Source organism: Phyllostomus discolor, chromosome 1 (genome assembly GCF_004126475.2).
Source record: "Phyllostomus discolor isolate MPI-MPIP mPhyDis1 chromosome 1, mPhyDis1.pri.v3, whole genome shotgun sequence".
NCBI classification, from domain to species: Eukaryota; Metazoa; Chordata; class Mammalia; order Chiroptera; family Phyllostomidae; genus Phyllostomus; species Phyllostomus discolor.
This window is the reverse complement of record NC_040903.2, coordinates 148,109,279-148,137,045: the sequence shown is the minus strand read 5'-3', so window position 1 is coordinate 148,137,045 and position 27,767 is coordinate 148,109,279. Positions and strand designations below refer to the sequence as shown.

Here is a 27,767-nt window from a genome sequence, read left to right as displayed (position 1 = left end):
GTTCTGCCACCCTTTCTGATGTTCCTCTATGCACATAGATGTTTCTCTGTTAAGAGGCTGTAGGGAGGAGGCTCTAATAGTTGAAATCCTGGCATGATAATTCCACAAGGGGTGGTTACATAAATCCCCATCTGCCTTGCCTTGAGAATGGAGGTTTCTAATCATTTCATAGCACTCCATTTTATTCATAGCCTGGCACTATTAAAATGTGTGTCTTTCATGCCAGCCTTGAACATTAGTAAAAGCTTTGTATTTATATTCGTCTAATCCTGAAGAGAACTAAGATGTGCATCGCTAAATATCACGGCACTGGGGGAGGAGCTAATAGACTCATGTGAGGAAGCCAGTGGGACAAGACATTTGTAAAGACAAAATGTATGTACTCCAAACCTCTCTTCTCTGGCTGTGCGTAGGATGTGAAGAACAAAAGAAATCCCCGTCTGGTGCCATATTCATTACTGGATGAGCGTACCAAGAAGTCAAACAGGGACAGCCTTCGTGAAGCTGTTCGAACATTTATTGGTTATGGCTATAACATCGAGCCGTCCGACCAAGAACTAGGTAAAGAGTAGAGATTGCTCATTCTGGCCCTGTAGTTTACTAAACCTGTCCTCTTCTGGGGTAAGGCTAACTTGCTAACTTTGAGTAGGTCTAGCTTGTTCTAAACTAAATGGTGTATTTTAAGAAGCAGGGGATGAGGGGGGAGAACCATGTTTGATAACAAAACATTGTCCCATTGACTGATGTGTCTATGATGAGCATGTCTGTGACCCCATCCCACAGGAAATACATTATCCTCCAGGGTAACTGGGCTTTTCAGGTTATTTGGTCACAAAACCTTTATTTCTTTTATTTTCCTAACACGTGAATATCAGCTTACTTTCGGACCAGGTAATCTCATCCCTAAATGAAACTCTAACACTGATTAAAATCAACAGCTTTAATTTATGACCATGTTAGTGTCTTCCCATACACCAGGATGTGCCACACCACTGGGGCAGTAATATAAGTGGTTAAGGGTAAGACAAACCTGAGTTCAGATCCTTGCTCTCCTGCATTTGTTGGCTCTGTGACCTGGAACAAGTGATTCATTAACTTCTCTGAGCCTCAATTCTTCCTCTGTAAAATGTCCTCATAGGATGGCTGCTAGGAAAAACTGAGATATAGTCTCTAAAGGATCTACTATAAAGTAACTGCTCAATGAATGGTAGCTTCTATTGTTATTATGATATGATGCAAGTGATGAATATGTTATGAATAGAATATTATGTTGGAAAGTGGGAGATCTATCATCAGTCTTTGTTGTTTTCAAATTCTTTTAGGGAATGCTACCCAATTAATAAAGTTCTGCATTCTCTCCTTCCCTCTGTACACTCAACTCCCTTTTCTTCTCACGGTAGCTGACCCAGCTGTGGAGAAAGTCAGCATAGACAAGATCCGATTTTTCCGGGTAGAGCGGTCTTATGCAGTGAGATCTGGAAAGTGGTATTTTGAGTTCGAGGTGGTGACTGGAGGAGACATGCGTGTTGGCTGGGCCAGGCCAGGCTGTCGGCCTGATGTTGAGCTGGGGGCCGATGACCAAGCCTTTGTGTTTGAAGGCAGCAAGGTGAGTCTGGACAGTGTCCATGCATCCTCAGTCCACCTTCTGCAAACATTTCCCCAGAAGTTAGAAGTAGTGAATGTTTGGGTCTCTGGCTTCAAAATCAATGGCCACCACCACTGGCAATTTAAACCATTGAATGATTTATTGCCTAGTGATTATCACTTTGCTCTTTGCTCTTTGCTCTGGTGAAGGGGAGGACTGTATACCCAGGTCCCTTCTGTAATCACCTGCATATCAGCCCTTGTCCCTGAGCTCATTGTCTCTACTCCAGAGGAGGTTCACAGAACACTGTGTGGCTGGTATCTAGGAAAGTCATACCACTTTGTCATAGGGAGAGTCCCGCTAATTGTCATAGCTGCCGAGGTATTGGGAGACTTGACCCACCTTTTCTGATGAGCTTTACGTACCTCATTTTCATTCAACTGTAAGATGGATCACCCCTTCCTGTGACTTGTCCTTGGTAGAGAAGTGAGTATCGTATAGAAACCAGGTACTACTGCCAGTTAGGAGAAATTGCTCCTTTGGCCATTTCTCTAGCTGCCTGGGGGCTGCTTCCAGGACCTCATATCTCTAAGCTCTGGGATCTTATTTCCTAGGGCCAGCGCTGGCATCAAGGGAGTGGGTATTTCGGACGTACCTGGCAACCAGGAGATGTGGTTGGATGTATGATTAACCTGGATGATGCTTCAATGATCTTCACACTAAATGGGGAGCTGCTGATCACCAACAAAGGCTCAGAACTTGCCTTCGCAGATTACGAGATTGAGAATGGTAAATCCACCACCTTTCCCTTCATTCCAACTCCAAGAAGAGTTGGAAATTTGTAGGAAAATCCAGGGAGAGCTCAGTGGGCTTGTCTACCTCTTTGTTTAGAGTATACTGTCCTTTGGATATTTGATCATCTGGTGGTAAAAACTCCAGTGGTAAAAGCTCTTATATAATTATTATTGAAATCAAGATAAATAATAGGGATAGTGGATATGTACAGATAAGTATAAGTTCTGAATTTCAGATAGATTGATGAAGATGCTCCCCTCCAAGTCTCTGGTCTGCACCTTGGCAGTTCAAATTTCCCCAGGTTTCCTGGTATTACAAAGGAAATGCTAATCATAGCATTATGGACGGATGTCCCTGGCAGAACAGAAAAGTCAATGAATTAACGAATTATCTTTTTATTCTGATTTAAATTGTCAGTCTGCTTGCGTGTGTAATTGAACTTAATGCTTTTATGAAAAGCATTAAGCATTGAAACACAAAAGTTCAACTTAGCTCTTCCCTTGAATGAAATACAATTTATTTTGCAGTTCAACCACAGTGTGAAACCGAAGCACAATGGTATTTATTAATGGCCATGGATAGACTGAAATCAGGGCAGCGCTTTAGAAACACAAAGGAGCAATTGGCACTTCTTATTTCCTGTCTGTGGAACTACATTGTGTACAAACATTGTTGGCATATAGGAGAAGGGGCACTGGACTGAGAATTAGCTGCCTCGCTCCTGACAAGCTCTGTGGCTCCCAGAGAGTCTTGACTTGCCTTCTGTGGGCTTCACTTTCTTCATCTACAATAGACCAGAGAATAAGAGGGTAGACTACAAAGTTCCAACCTCCTTGTCAGATATAAAATTCTATGGCAATGGCTACTGTGTGCTGTGCACACAGCACTGGTTGGAGCTTTGCCACCCTGCTGCTTCATTACAGATGAGGAGGAGGCAGAGGGGTTGAGGGGGAAAGAGGCTGCTCCAGTGGGGAGACCTGGGCTCTCTCCTGCCTCTGCCCAGCCCCCACCTATGACCTCTTGGATCCACTTGATTCAATACCTTCATGTCTCATCCCCGCCCCCGTAAAATGATTATTGCTCCTTGCTAGCTCTAAATCCCTGGGACTTCACAAAAAAGAAACAGTCCCCACTGAGAAAGCTAAAAAAGATAAAACTGCCTAGGCAAGAGCAGCAGAAATATGTGAAACTGTATGTATAATAATATAAATATTTCTTACTTACAGAATATCTTTAGCTTTATAAGTCACTTTCATACTTTTTGCATATACCTATTACCTGCGCCACTCCTGTCCAACTGTTCCATAGAAGAGCTTTAAAGATTTTTTCTGAGAGCCATCTATTTGGGCAAATAGAAAGATTGCAAGTCAAGGTATTTTCCTAGAAAGACAGGATGGCTAAAGCAAAATGGGGTCCTATTTTAATGCCTTCTGAGAGGTTTAAAAGTAGAGTTCTAAAGAAAGAATCCTATTTTTGGAGACAGGTGGGGAAGACATTGCCATCAGAAAGAAAGGCTGGTGCGCTGGGCCAGAGACAAAGAAGGGGAAATGTGTAGGCGGACATGAGGGCAGTGCAGACAGACCTCTCCTGGCACTGCTCTTAGGAAACAGATGCTTACCCAGCACCCTCCACAGGCAGCGCTCTCTTCCTCAGGCCATGAAGAAAATGGAACACTAAAAGTTTCAGGCTCATCCCCGTGGAAAGGAGCACCCGGGTTAGAAGGGGTCCACACTTCTTCCCGGCTCTCCTGTGTGTTAACTGGGTGGGGAGGGGTACCTATCTGTGAGGCTTGGACTCAACATGAGGAAGAAATAAGAATCTTGTCTGTGGTGCAGAGTTAGGAGAACTTTGTAAAGTCCAAAGCCTTGCTGCTCAAAGTGTGGTTTACTTACGAGAAATGCAGACTCTCAGGCCCCACCAGACCTACTGAATCAGAAACTGCATTCAGATAAGAGACTCTGGTTTGTATGCATTTTAAAGGATGAGACACAGTGCTCTACAATACACAGACCTGCAAGTGGTACCTGTAATAGAGAGTTCATTTTCTTGCTGTACAAGTAAATAAGATGAGCTCTTCTGGGGATGGTGTCCATTGGCACTCACAGTGGTCCAGCATCTGACATTCCATCCATTGGAGACTGTCCTGCAATACAGCCCCTAACTAAACTAGGCTCTCCCGATCCCCTGGTAATAGAATTGTTTACCTTCATACCAAGAAGGCTGGGAAAACACCAAACCCTGCACATGGCATGTGCCCAGGCTGACTTCTCAGAGTTCATGCCGTGAGACCTAAAGTTCTAATGAGGAGGTCTAAAATGAAAAACCGTGTCAGCAAGATCTGTGGTGAAGCCGTGTATGCTGAATGTGTGTCCGTGATGGGACCCAGTGTGCTCACCATATCGAGGAGCAGAAAATCATTGTGAAGTGTTGAGGGCACAAGCCCACAGTCAGAAATATAATTTTTTTAAATGAAGCTTTTTTAAGTAATAAAAACAAAACAGATAAATAAGATTAAAATATTAAAAAATAATAATAATGTAAAGCCATTGGTTAGAAATGGCAAGTGACTAATACAGAATGAAAATTCTGTAAGGCCGGGATTGGCACTGAATGTTAAATAAGGAGTGTGAGATGACCCTCTCTCAGGGGATTGGCACCCCTTCAGGGGATACAGCTAGGGGATTGCTGGGGAATCAGGGAACTGCAGGAAAGGGCCGGACAGGTTGGAAGATTTGTGTGTGGAATTTATGGAAGATGAAGCTGAAAAAATAAGACAAGGTACAGATTACAGCCTCAGATACCAAGACTCAGTCTTTTCATTGAAGATACTTTCATTGTCTAGTCTGAGCCAAGCGTGTGTGGACTCCCTTCTCTAAGGCACGGAGAGCTGTTGTAGGGTTTGAGTGGAGGAATACTACAAAATAGAGGGATATTTTAGAATAACTCTGCTTTTAGAGATCATCTGTTAATAAAAGAAATACCTCATAGACATTTTTGTGTAGAGATGTGATTTGACCTTCAGAATAATAAAGTCTAATACGAGGAAGCTGTTTTATAATAGAATTGTACTGTCTTATGTTAACACATTAAACTGTAGTATCATATCGCACTTTAATAACACAGAGACAAGGTAATTGGAAGGCTTTCTGTCTGTGATGCTTCAGAAAGAGTAATTAAAAGGGAGTCTGCGTGCCGTTCTTTGATAACAATGGCTCAGAGGCCTGGAATAACCATGTAGCATCTCTCTGTTTGCTGTATAAAGTGGAAAGAGGCAGCAGTTCTTGCTTTGAGCTGTTAGGAAAAGCATCTGTTGAAAACAAAACATTCCATGCATTGTCGCCCCCATAAAGCAAAATCCCCTATGCGTTTGTGTTCCAGTCACCAGCCCCCAGCTTTGATTCAGGCCATTATCCCAGTGTGTGTTGTGCTGTGGGAAGTTGTTAGTCCTTTGAGAGAAGGAATGGGAGCAGACATTAAAATTGACGGCTTTTTCCTCTGGGTTATTTATAAATTGTTCTCTCCATCCTCTTCGGCATCGTAGATTATATGCATTTACCTGCCTCATTCAAATTGTTCTAATCATTGTTCCTGACCCTGATCCTTGGCCAGGACCATTAAAGCTCTTAATGTTGTCACCTATAGTCTGAAAGCTCAGAAGCTTCCATGGTGAAACCTCTGCAATTAGTCTTCTCTTTTATTCCATTTAAAGGGATGGAAGATAAAATCCTGAACATCTTGCCAGACCTCAGAGTTGACGTCTGGAAGAGGTGTGAGTGCCAGTCTCCTGTTCCACCTCTGTGCCAGGCGCTCCCCTGGGGGACATCCTACTCCTACCACAGCTCTGGTGTCTGCAAGGGCAGCTCCTTGGCTGTTCCTGCCATTAGCTTGTTGGAGTTGAACAGCTCCTCCAGTTCTGACAGCAGCACCTCCATAGGCAGCAGATGAAACTTAACTTGCAGCAGTGTCGCTGCCATCTGCACACAAACACGTTGATACCAAAGCTTGCCCCGTCAGTCTTTCTGCTGATGGGTGGTATGCTTCAAAACGTAGCTTGGCAGGGGAAGCATGCCTTTTGTTCCCTGTGTTTTCTGCAAGGCTTGTGACAAACTCAGTGCTGTCCCTGAAACCCGTCTTCTTGAGGCTTAGCAGAAAATGAAAATTACAGTGTAAAACACACGCTGTGGGATTAAGATGCACAGAAACGCCCCAGGAATGGTCTGGGCAATCATCTACCCACTTCTCACCAAGATGTGTCTTTCCATTGCTGGTGGTGATTTGCTCTCTTGTCTGTCTTCACTTTGATGGATTAAAAATGGATCCATGGTTTGGATTTTCCACAGAACTGGTTTCTTTCCAAGCTCCTGAATTATAAAAAGATGACCTCCTTGCCATTCCCCTTCCTAATCACAAAATCAGTGTGAAGCCCTGTGATACAACGTGTATCAGAACCTGGGTCTGCAGGATTTAAGTGCATGTGTTCTTGCCGTTCCCTTCCTGGAGCAAGAAACCCCATGCATATCTTGGTTCAAGGTAATGCCGTATGCACATTTCCCTCTCAAACCTCTTCAAAGAGGAAGAGGGTGTTTCTGTCTCCCGTTAGTTTTCTGTCTTCTTCCTTCTCCAATCTAACTTGCAGCTGTGGGTTAATTGGGTTGTGTGCAAAGTGCCTATGAGAGTCAGAGCTCATAGAAGTGCCATGAGGCCTCACCAAATGGGACTTTTTTATGCAGGTCAACTCCAGGGAGCCATGTGGCCAGTTGTGACAGGCAGCCCTTTTCCTGTAAGTGACCTGGAGTCTTCAGTCCTAGGTCTTATGGTCATGGAACTCAGGCTGCTGAGCTAGAGGCAGACTGGTTCACAACTGCATGACACTTCAGAAAATCACTAGGAAAGTGAAGGGAGAGTTAGTTGCAAATCAAGTCATTGAGCGTAAGAATTCGAAAGCAGGCACCCACGTCTCACTCCCATTGCTTGCTCTGGACTGCTCCCCAGGCTGCCCCGTTCACATGCTGTCTCTGCTGCTTCCTGGGTGACAGACCTTGAGCCAGTCATTCCAACTGCTAAGTCTCAGTTGCCTCATCTGCAAAGTGGAAATAATAATGAGTTAAATCTATAGAGCCCTAAGCCCAGTGCTTAGAAAGTATTTGATAAATATTAGCTATTAGGCTTTATTATCATCATTCCCCCTTATCTATCATGCAGAGTTATAAAGTTACATGAAGTGTTAGTGCCTTAAGTGAAGAAGTTTAGATATACAGAAATAATTAGCCAGAGACTGTCCACGACGTGCAGAGAGCTGATCAAAAGTATCCAGTTATCAAGTATCCTGCCCCAGGAGAAAGTGCTGGTGCCTTCTAAGGACTTACCTTTGTTCTTGGTACTTTTCAGGTTTTCTCTCTTCTGACTTAAGGTTTGGACTTAGTTTCTTTGCTGCTTTACAGAGCTGTCCCAGCTGTGCCCATGTAGCCCCCAGGAGGTCCCCACTCTCTTTCCTTCCCATGGCGTTCACCTTCATGGCTCCATTGCCTCACCTGTTCTCATGCAACGTTGCACTCTACCCTGTTAAGAGGGCTTCTGCCCTGTAGTGATTGCACTTGACTCTGTAACGAGTATAGCCCCCAGGGCTGGCATGTAACTGCTGTTTAAGTGTGGGGCATCATCCCCTGTAACATTCACCCCTCCCTTGCAGACTGACTGGCAGCTGGGCTATGAGTCAGAGGGTGTGGGACCTTGTCCTGTTTTATCACTTGCCCTTCTCATGACCTTGGTCAAGTCTGTTAGTTCCTCATGTCTCCAGGTTCACCCCCAGTAGAGGGCTGTTTCTTTCGCTGATAGCTTAGGAATGATGAGTTCCTTAGAAAACAAGGCTACGTGTTCATATGACTTATTCACAGGAAGTTTTTCATATGACCTGAGTTATTCAAAAATCCTCATCCATGCTCCTTTCAACTCAGCTTTTACACCTGTTGCTTGTCCCACTGTTCAAGTTAATAGACAAGAAAGGAGACGAGAGTGTTTCTGAAGACGTCCTATCGCTTCTTGCATCAGGCTGAAACACTTTGGAATTGTGGCTCCAAGAAAAATGATTGTGGTGGTAGTTTTCCGGTTGGGCCACCACACTGCATCAAAGACCAAAATACTGTCTTGGGAGTAGGGATGTTCATAGCATAACACTCACTCTTATGTATTTTATTTGTCATTTCTATATCTGCAGGCTCTGTGGACAGCTTCCTCTCCTTCCTTCACATCTTACAGCACGTAGCAGCCCTCTGTCCCTGTGACAATTGAAGATTTTGCTAGCAAGCAATCCTTATTTCACACTGGAGTCAGATTTCCAAAGGTCCCTTATTCATAAAAATCTCTATCTGTAGAAAGGAGATGGTTTCACCTATCAGAGTCCCTCGTGTGAAAATGCCAGAAGCACAGCAGTGCTCAGGAAGTTGAATGGTTGCTTGTCTGATTGACCTGTCCACCCACCTTCCTGAGGGCCATGGCCATGGTCACCTGTCTACTCCCAGTCCTTGGTGGCCCTAAGAGGAGAATCTCAATATAGATATCACCCTTGTTCTGCTAGGATTGCATTAAAGCTGTATTTAGAAATTACATTAAACAGTGTTACTGTAAATAATGTCCTTAATGACTTCATCGTTTCTGAAAGCAAGCAGCTTAGCTTGTGAGAGATTTACTTTCCACTTCCTTTGCTTCTTTACATACAGCCTTTGTGTTGTGCAGAAGCACTCATGGTAGCAGGGGCACGTTTTAGCCCTGGTCTCTATGATCAAAATGGTCCTTCTCTTACTGTGGAATGCAAGATACCAAAATCGGCTTTTAAATGTCCCCTGAAATAAACATCCCTGCCCTAGAAGTGACACCAGTTTTCTTTTGGGGGCTCCAACCCCTGGTTTAGCCTCAGAGCCTGCCTCCCCTCCGAGCACTCTCAGCCGCCTGCCTCCCACACCCTCCCCAATCCGGGATAATTAGTGCTTTCCCAGAGCCGCTGATTTGTTGGTCCACAATAGTGATTTATAAATAGCCCACAGAGAAGAATACTGAACAATTAGGACTTCTGCCTTGGTCTATTCTGCAGGCAGTGTTTTTGTAACATAATGTGAGCTTGGAGAGACAGGAACTGTTGGAGGGAAGAGAGTTTTCTACAGCTTCTGCTCAAATCTCTTGCCTTCCTGCCCAGTGGGGACCATAACCATAGGCTAGGAGGATGAGGGTTTATAAACTGTATTTTGTGAACGAGCAGAGTCATGGTGTTAACATTTAAAACTTCTCAGAATCCTACTGCTGAAATGGGAAGAGCCATTAGAGGCCTTATTTCCCTGGAAATATGCTGAGACCTAGAAAAGTTGGGCATTTGCACCAAGTCATTCTTCAGTTTTCTCGTGCTATTGTTTGGGGCAGTTAAAATCCTCAGACCCGATAGCAATTTTAGCTAAGGCATAGATAGATAAAGAATTCTACTTTTTCTCATATTAGTTTTACTTTTACAGCTGTGTTTATTTACAGTTTAAGAATAATCTTGGCTGGATGACTATTTTTTCCCCAAATTATTTCAAACCAAACTACTTTCCCATACACCAAGGGCAGCCATAATCTCCACGTGCCTCCTGCTGTTGAGTTTATGTGCCAGGAAGGAACAAAGAATGGTGTCCCATCTTTGTGACTGGGCCTCAGCACCTTTACGGAAGCACATGTTTGGCTTCCTCGCAGCTTCCTGGGGCAGCACTACAGGCTCAGGCAGGGCTCTCTTTCCCCATTCTGCAGGCTTTGTGCCCATCTGCTCCCTGGGACTGTCTCAGATCGGCCGTATGAACCTCGGGATGGACGCCAGTACCTTCAAGTTTTATACCATGTGCGGCCTCCAAGAGGGCTTTGAGCCTTTTGCTGTCAACATGAACCGAGATGTTGCAATGTGGTTCAGCAAGCGCCTCCCGACGTTTGTCAACGTGCCAAAGGATCATCCCCATATAGAGGTAATGTTACACATCGTGGGCAGCCCTGGCAGGACAGGTGGGCCAAGGCACTAAGCCCCTGCTAATGCTCTGGTTACAGGGCAGCTGCTTACCTAAGTCCATGTCCTGGCTGCCTACCAGCCCTCTCCTGGCTGGCCCTCAGAGCTGCAGCTGCAGATGCCTTCATTGGGGCAGCTCAGTGGCCTCGTACAAATGGCAGCCACTTGGCAGATCAGTCTCCAAGCTTTTGGGCTGCTGTGTTTTCTCCAGACATTTTTATGCTGCTGTTGTCATAGCAATATAGTATTCAGAGACCTTAATGCCATTTCCTTAAAAATGTTCAGTACCTATATTTAAGATGTCCTAGACATGATTCTTCTATGCTCATAAACTGGTGTCTTTTAGGCCATATTTAATTTCTACAGAACCATTTCCAGCATCTTAAGCTGAAGCATAGTAGTTTATTATGATGCTCTCATCTGGTAGGGAGAGCTGAGTGGAGCCAAAGATTTGGGCTCCCCTGGTTTGGATTTTGATTCAACATCTACTTGCCTACCATGGTTTTTTCAGAAGATGGGGGATGGGGCAGTGATGGAAAGTCAGACAGGTCAGCTCACTGAAGCATTAGACTCAGTGGTTTGCTTCTACCTGCCTGTAAGTTCCCTTAACTCACCTTACAATCTAAATTCATCAAGCACCAACTCTTAACACCCCACTTTTCCTCACAGTCTTATGCAGTGGAGAATTTTATTTCTCAGATTCCTACCGGACCATCACTTTAGGAAAGTGACGCACCAACCGATGGATTCTAGAGACCCTCCACTAAGAAAAGAAATCTACAAGTCACACAAAAATACTTAAGCACACTCATGGACCCCAGGATTAAACTAGTCTCTAGACTGCAGAGGGAAATGCTGGTCATGATAACGTGGTTATACGTCCCATTTTACTGTCTGTTCCCTGCTCCCCATCCCCCACACTCACACATTGTTAGAAATCCAGTTTTGATCTTTCCTCCTCCAAACTCTTTCCCTGCAATGCTGGTGCCCCGGTGCTAGGAATTCCCCACATTTAGAGGGGCTTCAGGGGGCCTTGGCACTCAGGCTGTGGCTGTGGCTGTGGCTGTGGCAGTGGCAGAGCTGGGAAATGCACTGACAGGAGACAGGACTCTCCGAGGGAGCTGTGATTTCTCTTGAGATTTGGGCTTTCCAGCACCCTCTCACTATGATAGTCCCAGGCCCGTTGACAAGGGAAGTCTTTGGGAAGATTTTCTTTAGCCACTTGCCCCCTAGCCTGAAAGGTCAGCCTCAGTGGACTCCATGCTGCATTATCCAGATACTGCGCCCCTGTCTTGCACCTGTTCTCCATCCTTGACCTTGCAGAAAACCCAGTGGGAGTGTTTTTAAATCTCTAATTTCTCCAGCCAGAAGAAGATCCATTATTTTCTATAGGGCAGGGTACAAATAACGTTGAGAGTAATGGTTTGGTAATCACTGGAGACAACTTTCATAGTTTGCAGAGAGCATTGACCTATGTTATAGCAATGACGGAAGGAGGGACAGGGTGGAGTCATGCTCTTGGGTGTGTCTGGTAAAGAACTATGGTGTTTCTAGGTCATGAGGATTGACAGCACCATGGACAGCCCCCCATGCCTCAAGGTGACACACAAGACATTTGGCACCCAGAATAGCAATGCCAGCATGATCTACTGCCGCCTGAGCATGCCCGTGGAATGCCACTCCTCCTTCAGCCACAGCCCCTGTATGGATGGTGATGCTTTCCAGAAAAGGTGAGGGCAAGACCTCCAGCTCTCTCAGAGGTGCTCATTGTGTCTGTTGTGAAGTTGGCTTTCCACCTGTCTGTTTCTTACTCTACCTCGGCACAACTAGACCTCCATGGGTAGGGGTCTCTCGGTCAGGTAAAGAAAAGAGGACTTGTGTGTGTACCCATGGGCATACAAGTGCATGTCTGTGCACACATATGCAATGCAGAATTAAGGGACTGATCAAGCTACACAGGGTTGCATATAGTGGAAAAGTTTCTGTTCTTCTTGAGCCCTCTGAGTCCCTGGCCTCCTTGCAACCTAAAGGACTCTAATTTCAAAGTAAAAAGAGAGGGTGCAGTTGTTGGTGCCTCTGTTTGAAGTTAGAAACTTCTGGAGGAAAATACTGTTGCCTTTGTGTAACTATGGCCAATGTCCAACCCAGAGAATGGGTGACTCATGAGTAATGTGACTTCTTCCTTCCTGATAAGGAAGATATTCCTTACTATGTTTCTTTTGTTTAATGTCTATTTTTAATCATTGATGTGTGTCTGCCTATTTGGAGCTGTCTCATCCAGGTTTCCTCTAGAATTTCAATGTCTACCAAGCTTTAAACAGGCACAGCTACTGGAGAGAACAGAATGTATTCAAAGGTATTCCTAATAATGTATTAGAATCTTTTCAATATTCCCACCCCCACCTCCTGGGCTGAGGGACAAGAGCTGGAAGCCACAGCCCTGGCTGGTGGTAGCACGTTACAAATGAACAAGCCCAAGACCAATTGGGAGCACTCATGTATAGAAAATAGTTTCCTAAACTAGCCTTCATCATTAAAGGTAGATCAATTGCCTGTCAGCATCATGGAATTCTCTCTACAGCTGAATAACTAAAACATGGATTATCTTCCCTCCAGGAAGCAGATGCAAGAAATACTCTCTCAAACAACAACAGTAAGTAAATGTGCTCAATTATGATTTTAATTATTTGAGTCTTTGCTGTGCCTGGTAATATGCCCCTTACAGCAAAGATCTGTCTAGAGATCCTCCATAATTGCCAATTACTCTGTCTTTTAATATCCATCGTGATGCTTCCAAAACACATCTATGGCATTGCTCAGATGGGGGAAGAGAAGCTAGTTATTGAGTGCACAGGGGAAGCTCTACCTGGAGCATCTAATTGGGCATCATTGCATACTTCTTGCCCATTTACCACCAGGGACCCAGCACTGCTGTCTAATTGAAATGAATATCAGTTGGGGGGTCTTACTTTAATCCTTTTGTTTGCTCTTTTATGTAAACTCCTATGAATCAACTTGCCCATCTCTTAGAACAATGCCGAATAATGTTGTAAACAGTCAAGAGAGAAGGAGCCAGAGAACCAGCCCAGAAAATAAAGGCTGCTTTTGGTCCCCTTTCTATAGCTAAACAGTAGTTAGAAAGCAGGCCTTCCTCACTTCCTTCTTTCTCTCACTCTCATTTTCTTTTAGCACCTGACCCCCCGCCCAAAAAAAATGTTTTCTGGAAGAAATGCACATCATCCCTTATCCTACTGTCTCAAGCTCATAGGTTAACTGCCATCAGGAGTAGGATTCTTGCTGCCGTGGTCACAGATGTAGAATGTACAGGAAACTGTGCCAGGTGCACTGCATCACCTTCCCACTCAATTCACACAGCGGCCCCGTGGGATGGACACTGTTATGTACCCTGAGACACAGAGTACACCAATGACTTGTCCCAGGTCACGTGATCAATAGCTGCCACTGCCAAGATTCAAGCCCAGGTTCAATGGGCTGATCCTTTTATCTTCTAGTTAAAAGATGTGACAGACAACAAATAGAAGTAACTTCATTAAGAATAAATGTGCTTTGTTTCATAAAGAGCATGATGAAGCAATCACCTTAAAGCTTTCGCTATTTTTGTAACATAGGGATACACTTCACAAATCGTTATGGGATCCACCAAGAACTGGTGTAATTCTCCACACTGTGTCAATTAGCCCAATGACAACAATAGGAGCTTTTTGCACAGCATCTTTTTCAAGATTTTCAAGATATCCCAGACTTCCCTGCAGAAGTGGAACACATAGTAGGATTTCTCTAAGCCTCAGCCATTCCCCCTCTCAGGGCAAACACAGTTAGGCCAGAGAGGGTTAGGGTTCTGTGCTGGCCATTCAGAGCAGCTGCCACTTATTTCCTCAGCAGCCTCTCCTGAGCGGAGGATGGTAGACAACATATTTGATTCTCTAGTTGCTAAAGCACAACAGAAAATAGAAAAATAAGGAAGCCAAACTGTCTAGTCAGCCCTTCCTCCAAGTCTATAAGGCAGTGCAGTACACCCCTAGAACCATGTGTGCTTTTTAAGAAAAGAAGGGCCAAGGGGGCTACTGCTTTATTTCTGCCTCTTGAGCACACCCTCCCCCTAACTGGGGGCCACTCACTCGCCTGTGGTCTCTCTCCAGCAGTGCTACTATGCAATCCGCATCTTTGCCGGGCAGGACCCATCCTGTGTTTGGGTCGGATGGGTGACTCCGGACTATCACTTATACAGTGAAAAGTTTGACCTGAATAAAAACTGTACGGTGACTGTTACTCTGGGGGATGAAAGAGGCCGGGTCCATGAAAGGTAAGGGGTCTCCTCACTCCCTCCCCCCAGCAGTCTCTTTCCCTCTAACCCCCACACCTTGAAAGAAGGAAACATCCAGCATCTATCAATGTTAAAAAGGGAAAATGAAGCACAGGCTTAAAATTCTTAAGTAAAAGGGTGGGTGTGGGTATTATGAGGGGAGATATGTTATTAGAGAAGACAGTGGGTAGTTTCATCATGTATATAAAACATGACCCAAGGATGGGAAATACAAATGGACAATTGGGAGCTCTGGGCTCTGTTTCAGACTCTTCTCTGGACAAGCCCCTATTTCTACAACATCAGAACACAAGGTAGAGAAGAATCCCCAGGTGCCTGAGAGAACTCACTTCAGAAGAAATAAAATAATGTACTGCATCACATCTCAATGGGTCAAGTTAGGACTCCTCATCCCGAGAGTCTGCCATGGTTGAAAGCACCAAGAACACAAAAAAGATATTGCAAATTCATCCATAATAACCACTGGATAGAAATTAGGGATCTTCAGGGAGAACACATTTTAGGCACACCCAATCCACTGGCACTGCCACCAGAGGAAAAAATCCTTGACCGGTTATGGCCCAGAGGGGCCCCAGGAGACCGTGTCTTGTTCCCACCTGAGACCAACCTGACCTATTTTTCAAGTCTTCCTAGGCCCAGGCCTGACATCCTAAAGAATGTGGCCCTGAGTCTCCAAGTGTCTTAATGATTTATTTTGTTTGTTTGTTTGTTTATTTTTTGCCCTGACACTGGGCTGGGACTCTGAACACAGAATTTTGTTCCTGCCTCTTATACCAACTGCCTATACAAGTCTGCTTGTGGGAGTCACCCAGCTTGTGCCTCCATTTCCATCTCTGCACCACCATCCCGCTCTCTAGTTCAGAAGAGTGGGTTGACGTTGAGCTGGGGACCAGTTCCCCAAATGTTAGGCTCTGTGACCAAAGTAACCTGAAAGATTATCACATCCCTAAACTGAGTGGTTTGTGCCTGAGGAGACTGGGTTGAAGCTGAATGAATTCATTTAGGAAAAAATGTTATTAGGGGCACTGGCAAGCCAGGGGCAGTTCATCCCTGAGTCCTGCTTGCAAACTGCCCCCGTCCCAACTCTGTGCCTTTTATCTTTTTGGCCCCTAGTGTAAAGCGCAGCAACTGCTACATGGTTTGGGGTGGGGACATCGTGGCTACTTCCCAACGGTCAAGTCGCAGCAACGTGGACCTGGAGATCGGCTGCCTCGTGGATCTGGCAATGGGCATGTTGTCCTTCTCAGCCAACGGGAGAGAACTTGGCACCTGTTACCAGGTAGAGACAGCTTCTGGAGCTGAGACAGCAATGTCCCCATCTTACCTCCCTGTCCCTCATTCTCCCCATACTCGGTACCCACATTGTGGAGTGTGCAGGTGATGAGCCCACATGGCCCATAAGACACCTTGTGGGGAAAAAGAGCAAAGTGGCTTTATGTTGTCCGGAGAGGAGAAAAAATGGGGATGTGGGATGAATGTCATATTTATTAGTTGATCAGATATGCTGGTCATCTTTCTAGAAGATAAGAAGGTGTTTCTTTGTGATGGGCTCCAAGAGGTTGTTTATTCCATAAATATTTCTTGTACAACTTTTATGTTACTTATAACATACAAGATGCAAAGTTTAAGAGGTGAACAGAGATACTCCTTGCTTTAAGAAACTTGTATGATCAAATATAGACCCCCCCATACAAACTGATTAATTTGCCAGGGAGTATTCCCTTTGAAAAAAGTGAGTCTCATTCCCTATGGATTCCTTACAGGATCCTGTTAAAATGCATGTCTATAAAGAACGTGTTTTCTATTACATTGAATGTGAACTCTGATAGAGCTGCTCAGGAAAACCATCGGTTGAATACGTGTAGGTTTACTTGTCATTAAGCCCAAAAAGCCTGTAGTCAATAATATTGTAATAACTGTATGGTGCAGGTGGGTACTGGAAATATGGGCAGAACACTTTGTAAGGGATATGATTATCTAACCACAATGCTGTGCACCTAAAACTAATACAAAATCATCTTGAATATAAACTGTAATTGAAAAATAAGGTTTTTAAAATAGACAAAAAATGAGGATATTGACAAAAATAAAATTACAAGGTAATGGGGGAAAAGCACAAGAAGTCTGGTTTCCTTTAAGCAGGGTTTTCATCCCCGATGGCCCTGTGAGCTTGGAAATGCCACATATTATATCCCCCTTTTGAAGTTTCATGATGAACGTTGACTTTGAGAAATACTTTAGAAAGAAACCTGTCTAACCAAGCATTTCTCATTCTGTTTCACCAAGAATAGCTCTTTTTTTTCTTTCTTTAATATGTTGTAGTATTCTCTAAGCCTGAAGTTCTACAGAGCACAACTGGGAAAGGCTAAGAGAAGGAGTCAAATTTCTGTATTAAACCTTCTTGACATTCCAGGAGTAGAATGGAGAGTTCCGTGTGTGTGGGCAGAGAGTGTTATTTGACTTCAGAGAAGGAAAAGCTCACCTCCATCCAGAGTGGTCAGAAAAGGGTTTATTATGGAGAAACCTTGATTTTAAAGCCAAAAAAAAGAATTCTTTCTTGTGAGAGGGGAATGTACTAGGTTGAAAGAATGGCACAAGAAGCATTATGGAGATAGGAAAGCATAAGGTATTTCTGAAGAACAATGGACAGACTAGTATGGAGCTTTATGGTTAGTGGTTGAGAAATTCATTTAGAAAAGAGGAAGATACTGATTAGAAATGAGGGCCTCCTGAAGTGGCTGACCTAGGACAATGACATTCCATGTTTAAGAAAGCTTAGCTAACTACACTGGTAAAAAGCCTCCTATTGCCATGTAAATGGATAAAACCCTAGATTCCAGAATCAGCCCAGGTTATAGACTCCAGGCTGAAAAGCCCCTTGGCAGCTGTTTTTCTGGCATGTGGTTGAAGAGATGTTATCTGGAGAGGAGAGAGTAGCCTCCTCAAATCCGAAGTGATTGGTGACTAAGAACAGATGGACCCATCCTTTTGGGGGGTGTGGGGACAGCCTGCTGGCACAGGGGCAGCTGCCTCCTCTCTAGTACCTCCTATAGCGCATGAGACTGCGCTCCCCTTTTGTTCCTGGAAGAAAGTAGAATCATCAACCTGCACAGCAGGCTGGGTCCAGCAATTGGGGCCCAATGAAGCTATTCTTCTAGTACTTTCTTATGATTCCACCCTCCCCGCAAGTCCTTTGAGAAAAATGTGTATATACATTACGTACTCTGTCCTTCAGAATCCATTAGCTTTTTCCCATTAACTTTTGAAATGAGTTTGACTATAGGTTCCTCCCTGAGCTGCAGAGAGCTCTAAAGCATCTAATAGCATTTAAGGCTAGTTGGGCTTCAGAGGTCCCTAAATAAATAAATAACCCATGGCACATGAAGCAGCAATGACTAGCCTTCCTCAAGGAAGAGCCATGCTGTAACAAAGAGTGAGACACTGGCCGGTTTTAATCCCATCTTTTACACTAGTTCCTGGGTGACATCAGGGTGGGCACTGGTCTTCCCTGAACTATGTGTTGGCACCTCCCCCTACCCCTGGGACTCCTGCCTCTCCCTGACATATATGAATCCTGATTTCTCACTCAGTGGTCACAGTCCTGCCTCCCACCCTGAAGAATGCTGCTGTGAGTGGGGAGAGAGCCCCGGCTCTGCACAGGGGCCCTGGGCAGGCTCACACCCAGCCAGCCCCCCTTGCACTGCAAGCGAGACGCTAACATGTCTGGCCATGCATCTGGTCCCCCTGGCAGTGGGATCATTGTTATTCTGAAGCTGTAGCCATTTTCATTTTTCAATTATCTTGAGAGGGAGCAGGGCAGCAGTATTTATACACTGGTTTTCTATTTGGAAAGGACCAGTGACCAAAATAATGAGAGAAGGATTCTTTCAAACAGTATTTTTAGAGCTCCCTGTTAAACACTGCTAGGTAATTTGAAAACCTTTTTCTGTCCCACTTAATGTAATCATGGGAGAGATGAGAAATAAAATTTATGTTCAAGAGATACTATTCCTCGGTTACTGACACCCCAGCCATACTGCTCTGAGAACTGACCCAGACTGACGACAGGAGTTAGCTTCCAGTTCAGGGCAGTCCCTATGCCATGGTCTTCACACAGGATTGGAAATAGAATGCCTGTCACTGCACAGGCAAAACAGATCAGCCAGTGATGAAAGGTACCTTAAATACAAAGGGAAAAATGTCAGTGGTCCTCGAAGGCAGATCCAAATCTGGGCTCACTGTCCATTCCATTCAAATGTAAGTTCCTCATTTGGAGTGTGAGACCCTTGAGGGCAGAGGCCATGCCTCATGTTCATTGCCAGGCCCCCTGTACATAAAACAGTACCTGGCACCTAGCGAGTGCATGCTAAATATTTGTTGTCAAACTGCCCAACCAAGCTGGAAAACCACTTTGTTAGTTGTTTAATTGTTGCCTAGTAAGTTACCACAAAATTAGCTTTAAACACGCATTTACTATTTCATAGTTCTGTAGGTTTGACTGGGTTTTCCACTTGGGTTCTTACAAGGCCAAAGTCAAAGTGTCAACAAGGCTGAGCTGACTCTACCCGGAAGTTCTAGGAGGAATCCACTCCAAGTTCATTTGCGTTGTGGGCAGGGCCCAGTTGTGGTTGTAGGCTGGGGTTCTGAGGTCCCTGTGTCCTTGCTGGCTGTTAGTCGAGGCCACTTTCTTCTCCCAGAGGTGCCCACATTCCTTCTCATGTGGCCCCTTCCTTCTTCAAGGCCCAAGGACATGTCAGGTTCTGGTCAAGCTTCCAGTCTTTCTGACTTTGCCTTCTACCTGGTTTCAAAGGGCTCATGTGACTAGATCAGTCCCACAATGATCATCTTTCTCTAGGTTAACTGGTTAGTAGCCTTACTTGTCTCTGCAGAATCCCCCCTGCCATGTGACAAACACCATCACAGAAGCAACCGCAGGGGTCATGAAAGTTAGCTAGGATTCTGCTTACCACACACCCAGTTGCCACTTTTATCTTCTGTACATCCATCACAAGCCTACTCTGTGTTACAGTCTTATTTCAGTAACTGAGGAAAATATTCATTGTTCCTCGTGGCAGCAGTATACTCTGCAGGGCAGAAATCAACCTGTCCCAGGGCATGCTGAAGGTTTTCAGAGAACTTCCTTTCTGCAGGGGGGTGTGAGGATGGCCCTGGCATTTGGCTATGTGGTTTATGAAGTTTACAGGGATCAGTTTGCAAGGTGGCATCCATAACTCCCACTATCCCCTAACTGGGTCTGTTGGAAGAGCTACAAGAATTCCCTCATGTTTGAATTTTCTTAAAGGCAAAGAATTTCAGTTGGTGGAATTCAGAATTCCATTTCTTCCTTCAAGGTCCGATCAAAGCGAGCAAATGCTAAGTGGAACCCCAACATCATAAGTGAATCCATGTGGCTCTCCTAAGTGACAACTAAATGACAGTCAGTGAATCCATGTCATTTAATGCAAGAACTACAATCACAGAGAGAAGTCCAGGAGGACCAAGTGGAGGGAAAGATTTGGAGAGAGGAGGCAGCTCTGGAGGCAGCCCCTTCCTCTTATTCCAGGGAAGTGCCTCACAGCCCTGCCTGCAAAGCAGCAGTTCCTGAGTGAGGGTGCTCTTCTCATCAAGGGACATTTGGCAACCTCGGAAGGCACTTTTAGTTACCATGACTGTGATTGGGTGGGAAGTGCTACTGACATCTAGTCGACAGATACCAGGGATGCCAAAAATACCCTACAATGCATAAGACAGCCCCGGCAACAAAGACTTTCCCAGCCCAAACTGTCAGTTGTCCCAAGGTTGAGAAACCTGCTGTAACAGCCTCCCTGGGTTGCTGGACCAATGGCCGTTTGCCCTCTGAAATTACCATAGTACCTTCTCTGGGCAGGTATCTCTGTGGTCTGTGATGAGCCACAACATCTAATTGTTCAGTGACCAAGAGCAGGCATTGCCTTTGGTGGCAAGTTAGTAGCCTTGTGACCATCCTCCTGAGCTCTGGAGAAAGCTGATGGAGAGAGAAAATGAAAGGACATGAGATATGTTAGCCCCAGTAGAGAGAGTCAGAGAGTGTTTAAGGTAGGAAGCAGAGATGGTAATTACCAACAGGTACCAGATCTCTGAGAATTTCTGAGCCAGGGCCAAATGACCTGGCAGTGAATGCTCCTCTTCCAGCTGAATTTAGAATGTGGGCGGTGATTAAAACACCCAGTGACTTAGCCATCCATGATTTGATAGTTCTTCACTAACCTCCCAATTTGTTTTGGTTCCAGGTGGAGCCCAACACCAAAGTGTTTCCAGCAGTCTTCCTGCAGCCCACAAGCACTTCTCTGTTTCAGTTTGAACTTGGAAAGCTGAAGGTAATTATCTGTCCCCTCACAGAATGGCTATGACAAGAGAAGGCACATTGACCAGGAGGCCTCTGTCACTTCTTGCTCCTCATCTCCCTTCTCATTCTCTCCTTCTCCCACTTCGACTGGGTGCTGAAACACATGTAACCCATCACCTAGGTCACAACTAATGCTGGTAAAGCCCTTAGAGGCCCCTGGATATGTTTGTTTCTCTTTAATTTATACACACCCTGTTGGTCACTGTGGGCCAGCCACTGAGAATCTCTGTTGCACATATGCTCTCTCCCATGCCTCTCCACCTCGCCCAGAATGCGATGCCCCTGTCGGCAGCCATATTTAAGAGTGAAGAGAAGAACCTAGTCCCACAGTGTCCGCCTCGGCTAGATGTGCAAACCATCCAGCCCGTGCTCTGGAGCCGCATGCCCAGCAGCTTCCTGAAGGTGGAGACAGAGCGGGTGAGCGAGCGCCACGGCTGGGTGGTGCAGTGCCTGGAGCCCCTGCAGATGATGGCGCTCCACATCCCGGAAGAGAACAGGTAATAGAGGGTCCCGCAGATGATGGGCAGGCCTGGGAGGTGGTGATGCAGGGCCCAGCCAGCACAGAAGGGAAGGAGGAGCACCCTCAGCAGCCCAGGGCCCTGCTCAGTCCCAAAATGCTTTTCATTTCCCCAAAGCCTCAGTTTCTCTTCTTTCCCTTCTCAGCTTTTGTGATTCACTCAGAAATAGCAGGATATTCACCATGCTGTGCCTGCCACAGGGCCTTCACTATAGCTCCCAGTGCCTGTGTTCAGGGACATTTCCATGCACGTAATTAAAAATCTTAGCATGACTCTGAAATATATGTTTATTGATGGCAAGGAGCAGGAAAGTTAGGTATGCCTAGCTTGCTTAGGAAATGAAAAAATCGGGCTCCTGGCCTCATCTCATTAAGAGGTGCTCTTGGTTGATGGCCAGGGTTCAATCCCAACACTGTCACTTTCTGGCTGTGTGGCCTGCATTTAGTTACTCACACCCTCCAGGCCTCAGTCTCCTCAGGGTACAGTGAGATAAAAGTCCACCCAGTGGAGGACTGGGAGGTAAAATATACAGTATAGTTTCTGTGCATAGTAAGAATTAATTAAATAAGTTGTATTTTGTGGATATTATTAGCCCTTGATCTCTTGGACTAAAAAATTAATTAGGAGAGAAGGTAGAGGTATTTGACACCTGCCTAGCTGCCAGTTGGGTGTTCCATTGGGTCATGGGCAGCTGCAGGACAGGTTAGTATAGGGAAGGAGCAGAAAAGACTGGCAGTCCACCCACATATGCCTGTTGTGAAGGATCCTCAGATCTTTGGTGAGGAGCAAAGCAAGGTAGAAAATCTAAGCAAAGATCAGAGCCAATGCCCTGCACCCCCACAAACAAGGGAACAGCACAGAGGCAAACATACCTCTAAGGTTGGGAAGGAGAAAGCGAACTATTTTGGCAGCTCATCTCCAGCTAGAAAGTGTCTCCCCTCTGGACAAGAGTGCAGTAGGTTTGTTTTCGAGGGAGGGAAAACCCCGTGGATGATGACAGATTGGAGATTATACAGATGATGTATATGGTAGATTGATAAAGGGCTTAGGCTGCATCTTCTGAGAGGCCTGTTACATCAGGAACCTGGGGATCCCCTTGAGCCCACAAGTAAGAGGACCAAGTCACCTTTGATTTGTACCTGAATGTTTTTCAGTGTTGATATTTTGGGGGTTTTCCCTAATAAGGAAGTGTTTAATATTTAGTAAGCAGACGTCCTTTCTAGGTCTTACAGACTTTGGAGACCCTTGTAGTTAGAAATGGTGAATTATCAGGAACAGGGTGTGGACTAGAACTGGGAGACAGATGATAACCTCTAGGAGAAAGTGTGGCAGAGACGCCTTCGTCCTTCTACCTGCTCTGCCTTCCTCAGGTTGGATGAAGTCCCTGGAGATTCAGAGAGCAAGAACTCTACGGTATTCTGGCACACTTTTCTCCCTGTGGAGTGGCTGATTGCTTGTCTCATTCTCAGGTGTGTGGATATCCTGGAGCTCTGTGAGCAAGAGGACCTGCTGCAGTTCCATTACCACACGCTGAGACTCTACAGCGCCGTGTGCGCCCTGGGAAACAGCCGAGTAGCCTATGCCCTGTGCAGCCACGTGGACCTTTCCCAGCTCTTCTACGCCATTGATAACAAGTACCTCCCCGGCCTCCTTCGGTCTGGCTTCTATGACCTGCTCATCAGCATCCATCTGGCCAACGCTAAGGAGAGAAAGCTGATGATGAAGAATGAGTACATCATCCCCATTACCAGCACCACCAGGAAAATCCGCCTGTACCCAGATGGGTCAAAGAAGCACGGGCTGCCTGGGGTGGGCCTGAGAACTTGCCTCAAGCCGGGCTTCCAGTTCTCCACCCCTTGCTTTGTCATGACCAGTGAGGAGCACCAGAAGCAGAGCCCTGAGATTCCCTTGGAGATTCTCAAGACGAAGGCACTGAGCATGCTGAGAGAGGCTGTGGAGTGCAGTGGAGCTCACATCCGAGACCCTGTTGGGGGCTCTGTGGAGTTCCAGTTTGTGCCTGTGCTGAAGCTCATTGGAACTCTGCTGGTCATGGGGGTGTTTGATGATGATGACGTTCGGCAGATTCTCCTCCTGGTTGATCCTTCTGTGTTTGGCGAGCAGAGTAGGGAGAGAGAAGAAGGAGCAGAGAAGGAGGAAGTGAGTCAGGTGGAGGAGAAGGCAGTGGAGGCTGGGGAAAAGGCCAGCAAGGAGGCTCCAGTGAAAGGCTTGTTACAGACCCGATTACCAGAGTCCGTCAAGCTCCAGGTAACTCAGGCATCAAAGGTCCTGCCCTTGGAGGGCTGGGGAGGGAGACAGTACAGGCCAGTGGTGTTGAGCCTGAAATTGTGATGCCGGCCTAAACCTGGAGGGTAACAGAGATGCTCAGAACACCCAACAGTCCTGCTCATTTCTAATACAGAATGTACTCCCTCCATCTCCCCAAGCCAAAGTGAAAATACCAACCCTTGCCAATAAGGCACATACTCTAGAATTGTTCTTCTGGTACTAGTGATGGATTTGCCCTGACCTTGTCTCTTACCCTTTGGGGCTAAAGGGCGTATTTGTGAGATCCTGTCTAGAAAGGGAGAGTAGCCTTCGGCTATGGGGAAGACCAAAGGAAGTGACACATGGGGTGACCACACTTGTCACCAGCTCTCATTTGTATTCAGGCTCTGATCGCCAAGCTGTTGTGGACCTGTTACACTAGCAAATACTAGAAACCAGCAAATACTAAAGAAAAGAGTCAGGGTAACTTAGAGCTCTTCCCTTGTCATCGCCTAGCAAACCTCATCATTTCCTAAGGCATTTCCTAAGGCAAATCCTCATCATTACCAGATGCAAGCTAGTGACAGTAGTGAACTGGTGACCACACCTTTTGTGTTCTGGGAGCAACTGAGGAAAGATAAATGAACTGAGTCTGGCTCGGGTTTCCCTGGATTTCACTTCCTCTCTGCCAGAGTCTTGGCTTTTTGATTTGTAAAACGTGGATGATAATATAGTAAAATATAGGATTAACTGTATTTTATGAAATACAATATGAAGTGTTTTATCATAAAATGTATTACAAGCCCTGGCTGGCATAGCTCAGTGGATTGAGCACGGGCTGCGAACCAAAGTGTCGCAGGTTCGATTCCCAGCCAGGGTACATGCCTGGGTTGCAGGTCTTAGCCCCAGCAACTGAACATTGATGTTTCTCTCTCTCTCTCTCCCTCCCTTCCCTCTCTAAAAATAAATAAATAAAATCTTTAAAAAAATAATAAAAATAAAAAAATAAAATAAAATGTATTACAATCAAGTAACCTGAAGATGAAGTTGTCTTATCCAATGTGATGAGATTGGTAGGTCAGTCAAAATGTTAACTATAAAGGAGAAGCATACCAAATTATATATATATATATAATATATATACTTTAGTTTTTTATTAAAATATATAAATGTGCTATTCTGACATAGGGCCAAGACCTTTCCCTTAATGTGAGTCTCTGGCTGGCACATAGAGTCCTCTTGTGCATAGGTGGCACCTGTCACACACCATCCACAGTTGCCAGTTTGGGCAGACTGCATGCAGATTTAGAGATCATTGGAAAGTGGAGTGCTGAATGCATCTAGATTTTTGTAATTCCCCTTAGTTTTGTGTAGTTATCTAACTCACACCCAACTCTTAGCATTTTTGTAAAAACAAAACAACATACCTTTTACAGACATCCCTTAGTCATTTAACTTAGTTTTCCTATTTCATTGGCTCATATAATTTTTAATTAACTGTTGTAATTACATCACAGGTGTGACTGGCATAAGCTTCAGATCCTAGTTCACTGGGCAGGAGCCCAGGCGTGCAGCCAGGCAAAAGCCCCCACAACCCAGATGACCAAAGAGGCTCCGTTAGTCCCAGGGAGAGTTAAGTGGGGGTGGGTCAATAGAACTCTTTTCAGTAATATCAGGAACACAGAGATTCATGGAGATAAAGTATAGCAAGTGTCTGGCACCTGGCACAGTATCAGCAAAGTTAGTGCTCAATAAGCTATGGTTATCGCATCTCTTATTAGTATAAGTTGTAATTGTGGTGAGATTGGTAACACTAGCAATCCTAAAGAACTTATCACAGAAAAACAGAACTTAGAAACAGAAACAATGAGAGAGCCAGAAGACGTCAGGAAGGACCCAGGGCCCACGGTGCGTTTCAGTGCTGGTTGCTATGCTAAGCTTAGAGCCCACGGGAAACACTCCTTTATAAATGTTTTCTCTCTCTCACTGCACAGACAGATGTACTCTGTCTTCAGTGAGCTTACTTCCATTGTTCTCCTGGCCTTAATGCTGAAGAGCTGGTCTCTGGATTCTGGCCAACTTGGAATCAATAGCTCTTTGCTTACTTACTGTGTAACCCTGGAGAGGTTACTTAGATCACCTACGTCTCAGTGTTACCGTGTATAAAATGGGGGTGCTGGGTACTTCCTCAGTTTCCATAAAGCATTATTATATTAGCATATATATATACTTTTATTGCAGATGTGTGAGCTCCTCAGCTATTTCTGTGACTGTGAGCTGCAGCACCGAGTGGAAGCCATTGTGGCCTTTGGTGACATTTATGTCTCCAAGCTCCAGGCAAATCAGAAGTTCCGCTACAATGAGCTCATGCAGGCCCTGAACATGTCTGCAGCCCTGACTGCTCGGAAGACCAAGGAGTTCCGCTCACCTCCACAGGAGCAGGTGAGAACCCCTTTCTGAACCTCCGTCCCATTCCTAAGGAAGACCTTGAACCCTGTGGAAACAGGGCTCTTGGAACCTTTATGTGCCTGGCAGCCACAAGAGCTGTGGGTGATTAAAAGACCAGCCCAACACCAGGAGACAGGCTAGTGTGACAACTGAGACCTGCCAGTTACCTTTTGGGTGGGAAAATAATCCTTCTGAAACTGCACAAAGGGAAGGGCTTCCTCCCTTCCCTCACACCTGTGTCCTTATCACCAAGTCAAGGGCCAGATCGCCGTCGGTATCAATTTGCACCCCAGCAAGGACCTACCACTTGAAAATTTCTGTTCAGTCATGCTGGAAATCTGTCTCTCAGAGATCAACAAAATATGGTCAGCATTTGCCAGCTTATGAAAACTGGGGCACCATCCTCATGGGCATAGCTTACGATCCTGGCTCCTACCCTTTCTTTCCCCATTCTGCTTCCTTCCCTCCTCTTCTGCATCCCCAGGGCCAGCCATCGCTTTGGCCTTCTGAACAACCTACTGAACAATCATGTCATCAGAAACCTGTAACTCAAGAAATTCTTCCCAGATGTATTAAACCAGTGATTCTTGAGCAGATGTCAGAATCCCAAGACTAAATAAAACCCAGCCCTGGCTGGTGTGGCTCAGTGGATTGAGTGCCACCCTGTGAACCAAGACTAAATAAAACCCAGATGTCTGGGGCACCTCTAGGGTCTCTAGTTTAGCAGGTCTAGCACAAGGCTCAAGCATTTGCATTTTTAGCAAGTTTGCAGGTAACATTGATGCTGCTGGTCTAGAACTGAAAAGGAAAAAGGGGTACTAACTCCTGTCAAACTCTGCTATCCCATCTGCCACCACTCCCTGAGTATTCATTTCTAGAAGGAATCTACCCATAAAACTTTCTAAATAAGAATTTAATATCTACAAAGGACATGGAAGATTTAGGTCAATTTTAGGGGAAAGAAATGCAAAATCCCTTGGAAAATGGAATGTATAAGAATTAAAATTTTAAAATAGTGATATGATAGATTACTTCATCTTTCTATAACCTTGGAGGAAAGAGTAGGTTTTCAGCCCTATATCCACATGGTACTCAGAGAGATGAAAAAGCCACACTTGGGGATGTAACTACATACAAGAGTAGCTAAAACAAAGGTTATTAGTCCCATGATTGTTGGCAAATTAGCCAAACATAGTCAGCAAGCCTTTAACTTTCAAAAGGGCTTCATTAAAGGGTATGACCTCCAGTAGAAAATTCAGCTCACCGCCCTTTCGGCTTATGCCCTTTTGGATTTACGCCCTGCGGGCTGGTGGGCCCCTGCTCCTCACATGTTCCACAGAAGGGAAGACCTGTCAGTAAAGAAATTTATTTCCGAATTCTGGAACCAGATCTTCAGATCTTATTTT

General features: G+C 45.3%; 1 protein-coding gene across 1 annotated transcript in view; it reads left to right on the top strand.

The window, feature by feature from the left end:
• The window catches only part of RYR3 (ryanodine receptor 3), a 502,054-nt gene that overhangs the window by 312,266 nt on the left and 162,021 nt on the right, over positions 1–27,767 (top strand). Inside the window, 12 exon segments of the mRNA XM_036031373.1 lie at positions 414–561; positions 1,401–1,606; positions 2,200–2,374; positions 10,154–10,362; positions 11,955–12,130; positions 13,017–13,053; positions 14,561–14,724; positions 15,859–16,024; positions 21,015–21,101; positions 21,401–21,627; positions 23,118–23,913; positions 26,155–26,355. Of these exon segments, the coding sequence (XP_035887266.1) occupies positions 414–561; positions 1,401–1,606; positions 2,200–2,374; positions 10,154–10,362; positions 11,955–12,130; positions 13,017–13,053; positions 14,561–14,724; positions 15,859–16,024; positions 21,015–21,101; positions 21,401–21,627; positions 23,118–23,913; positions 26,155–26,355 (2,592 nt within the window).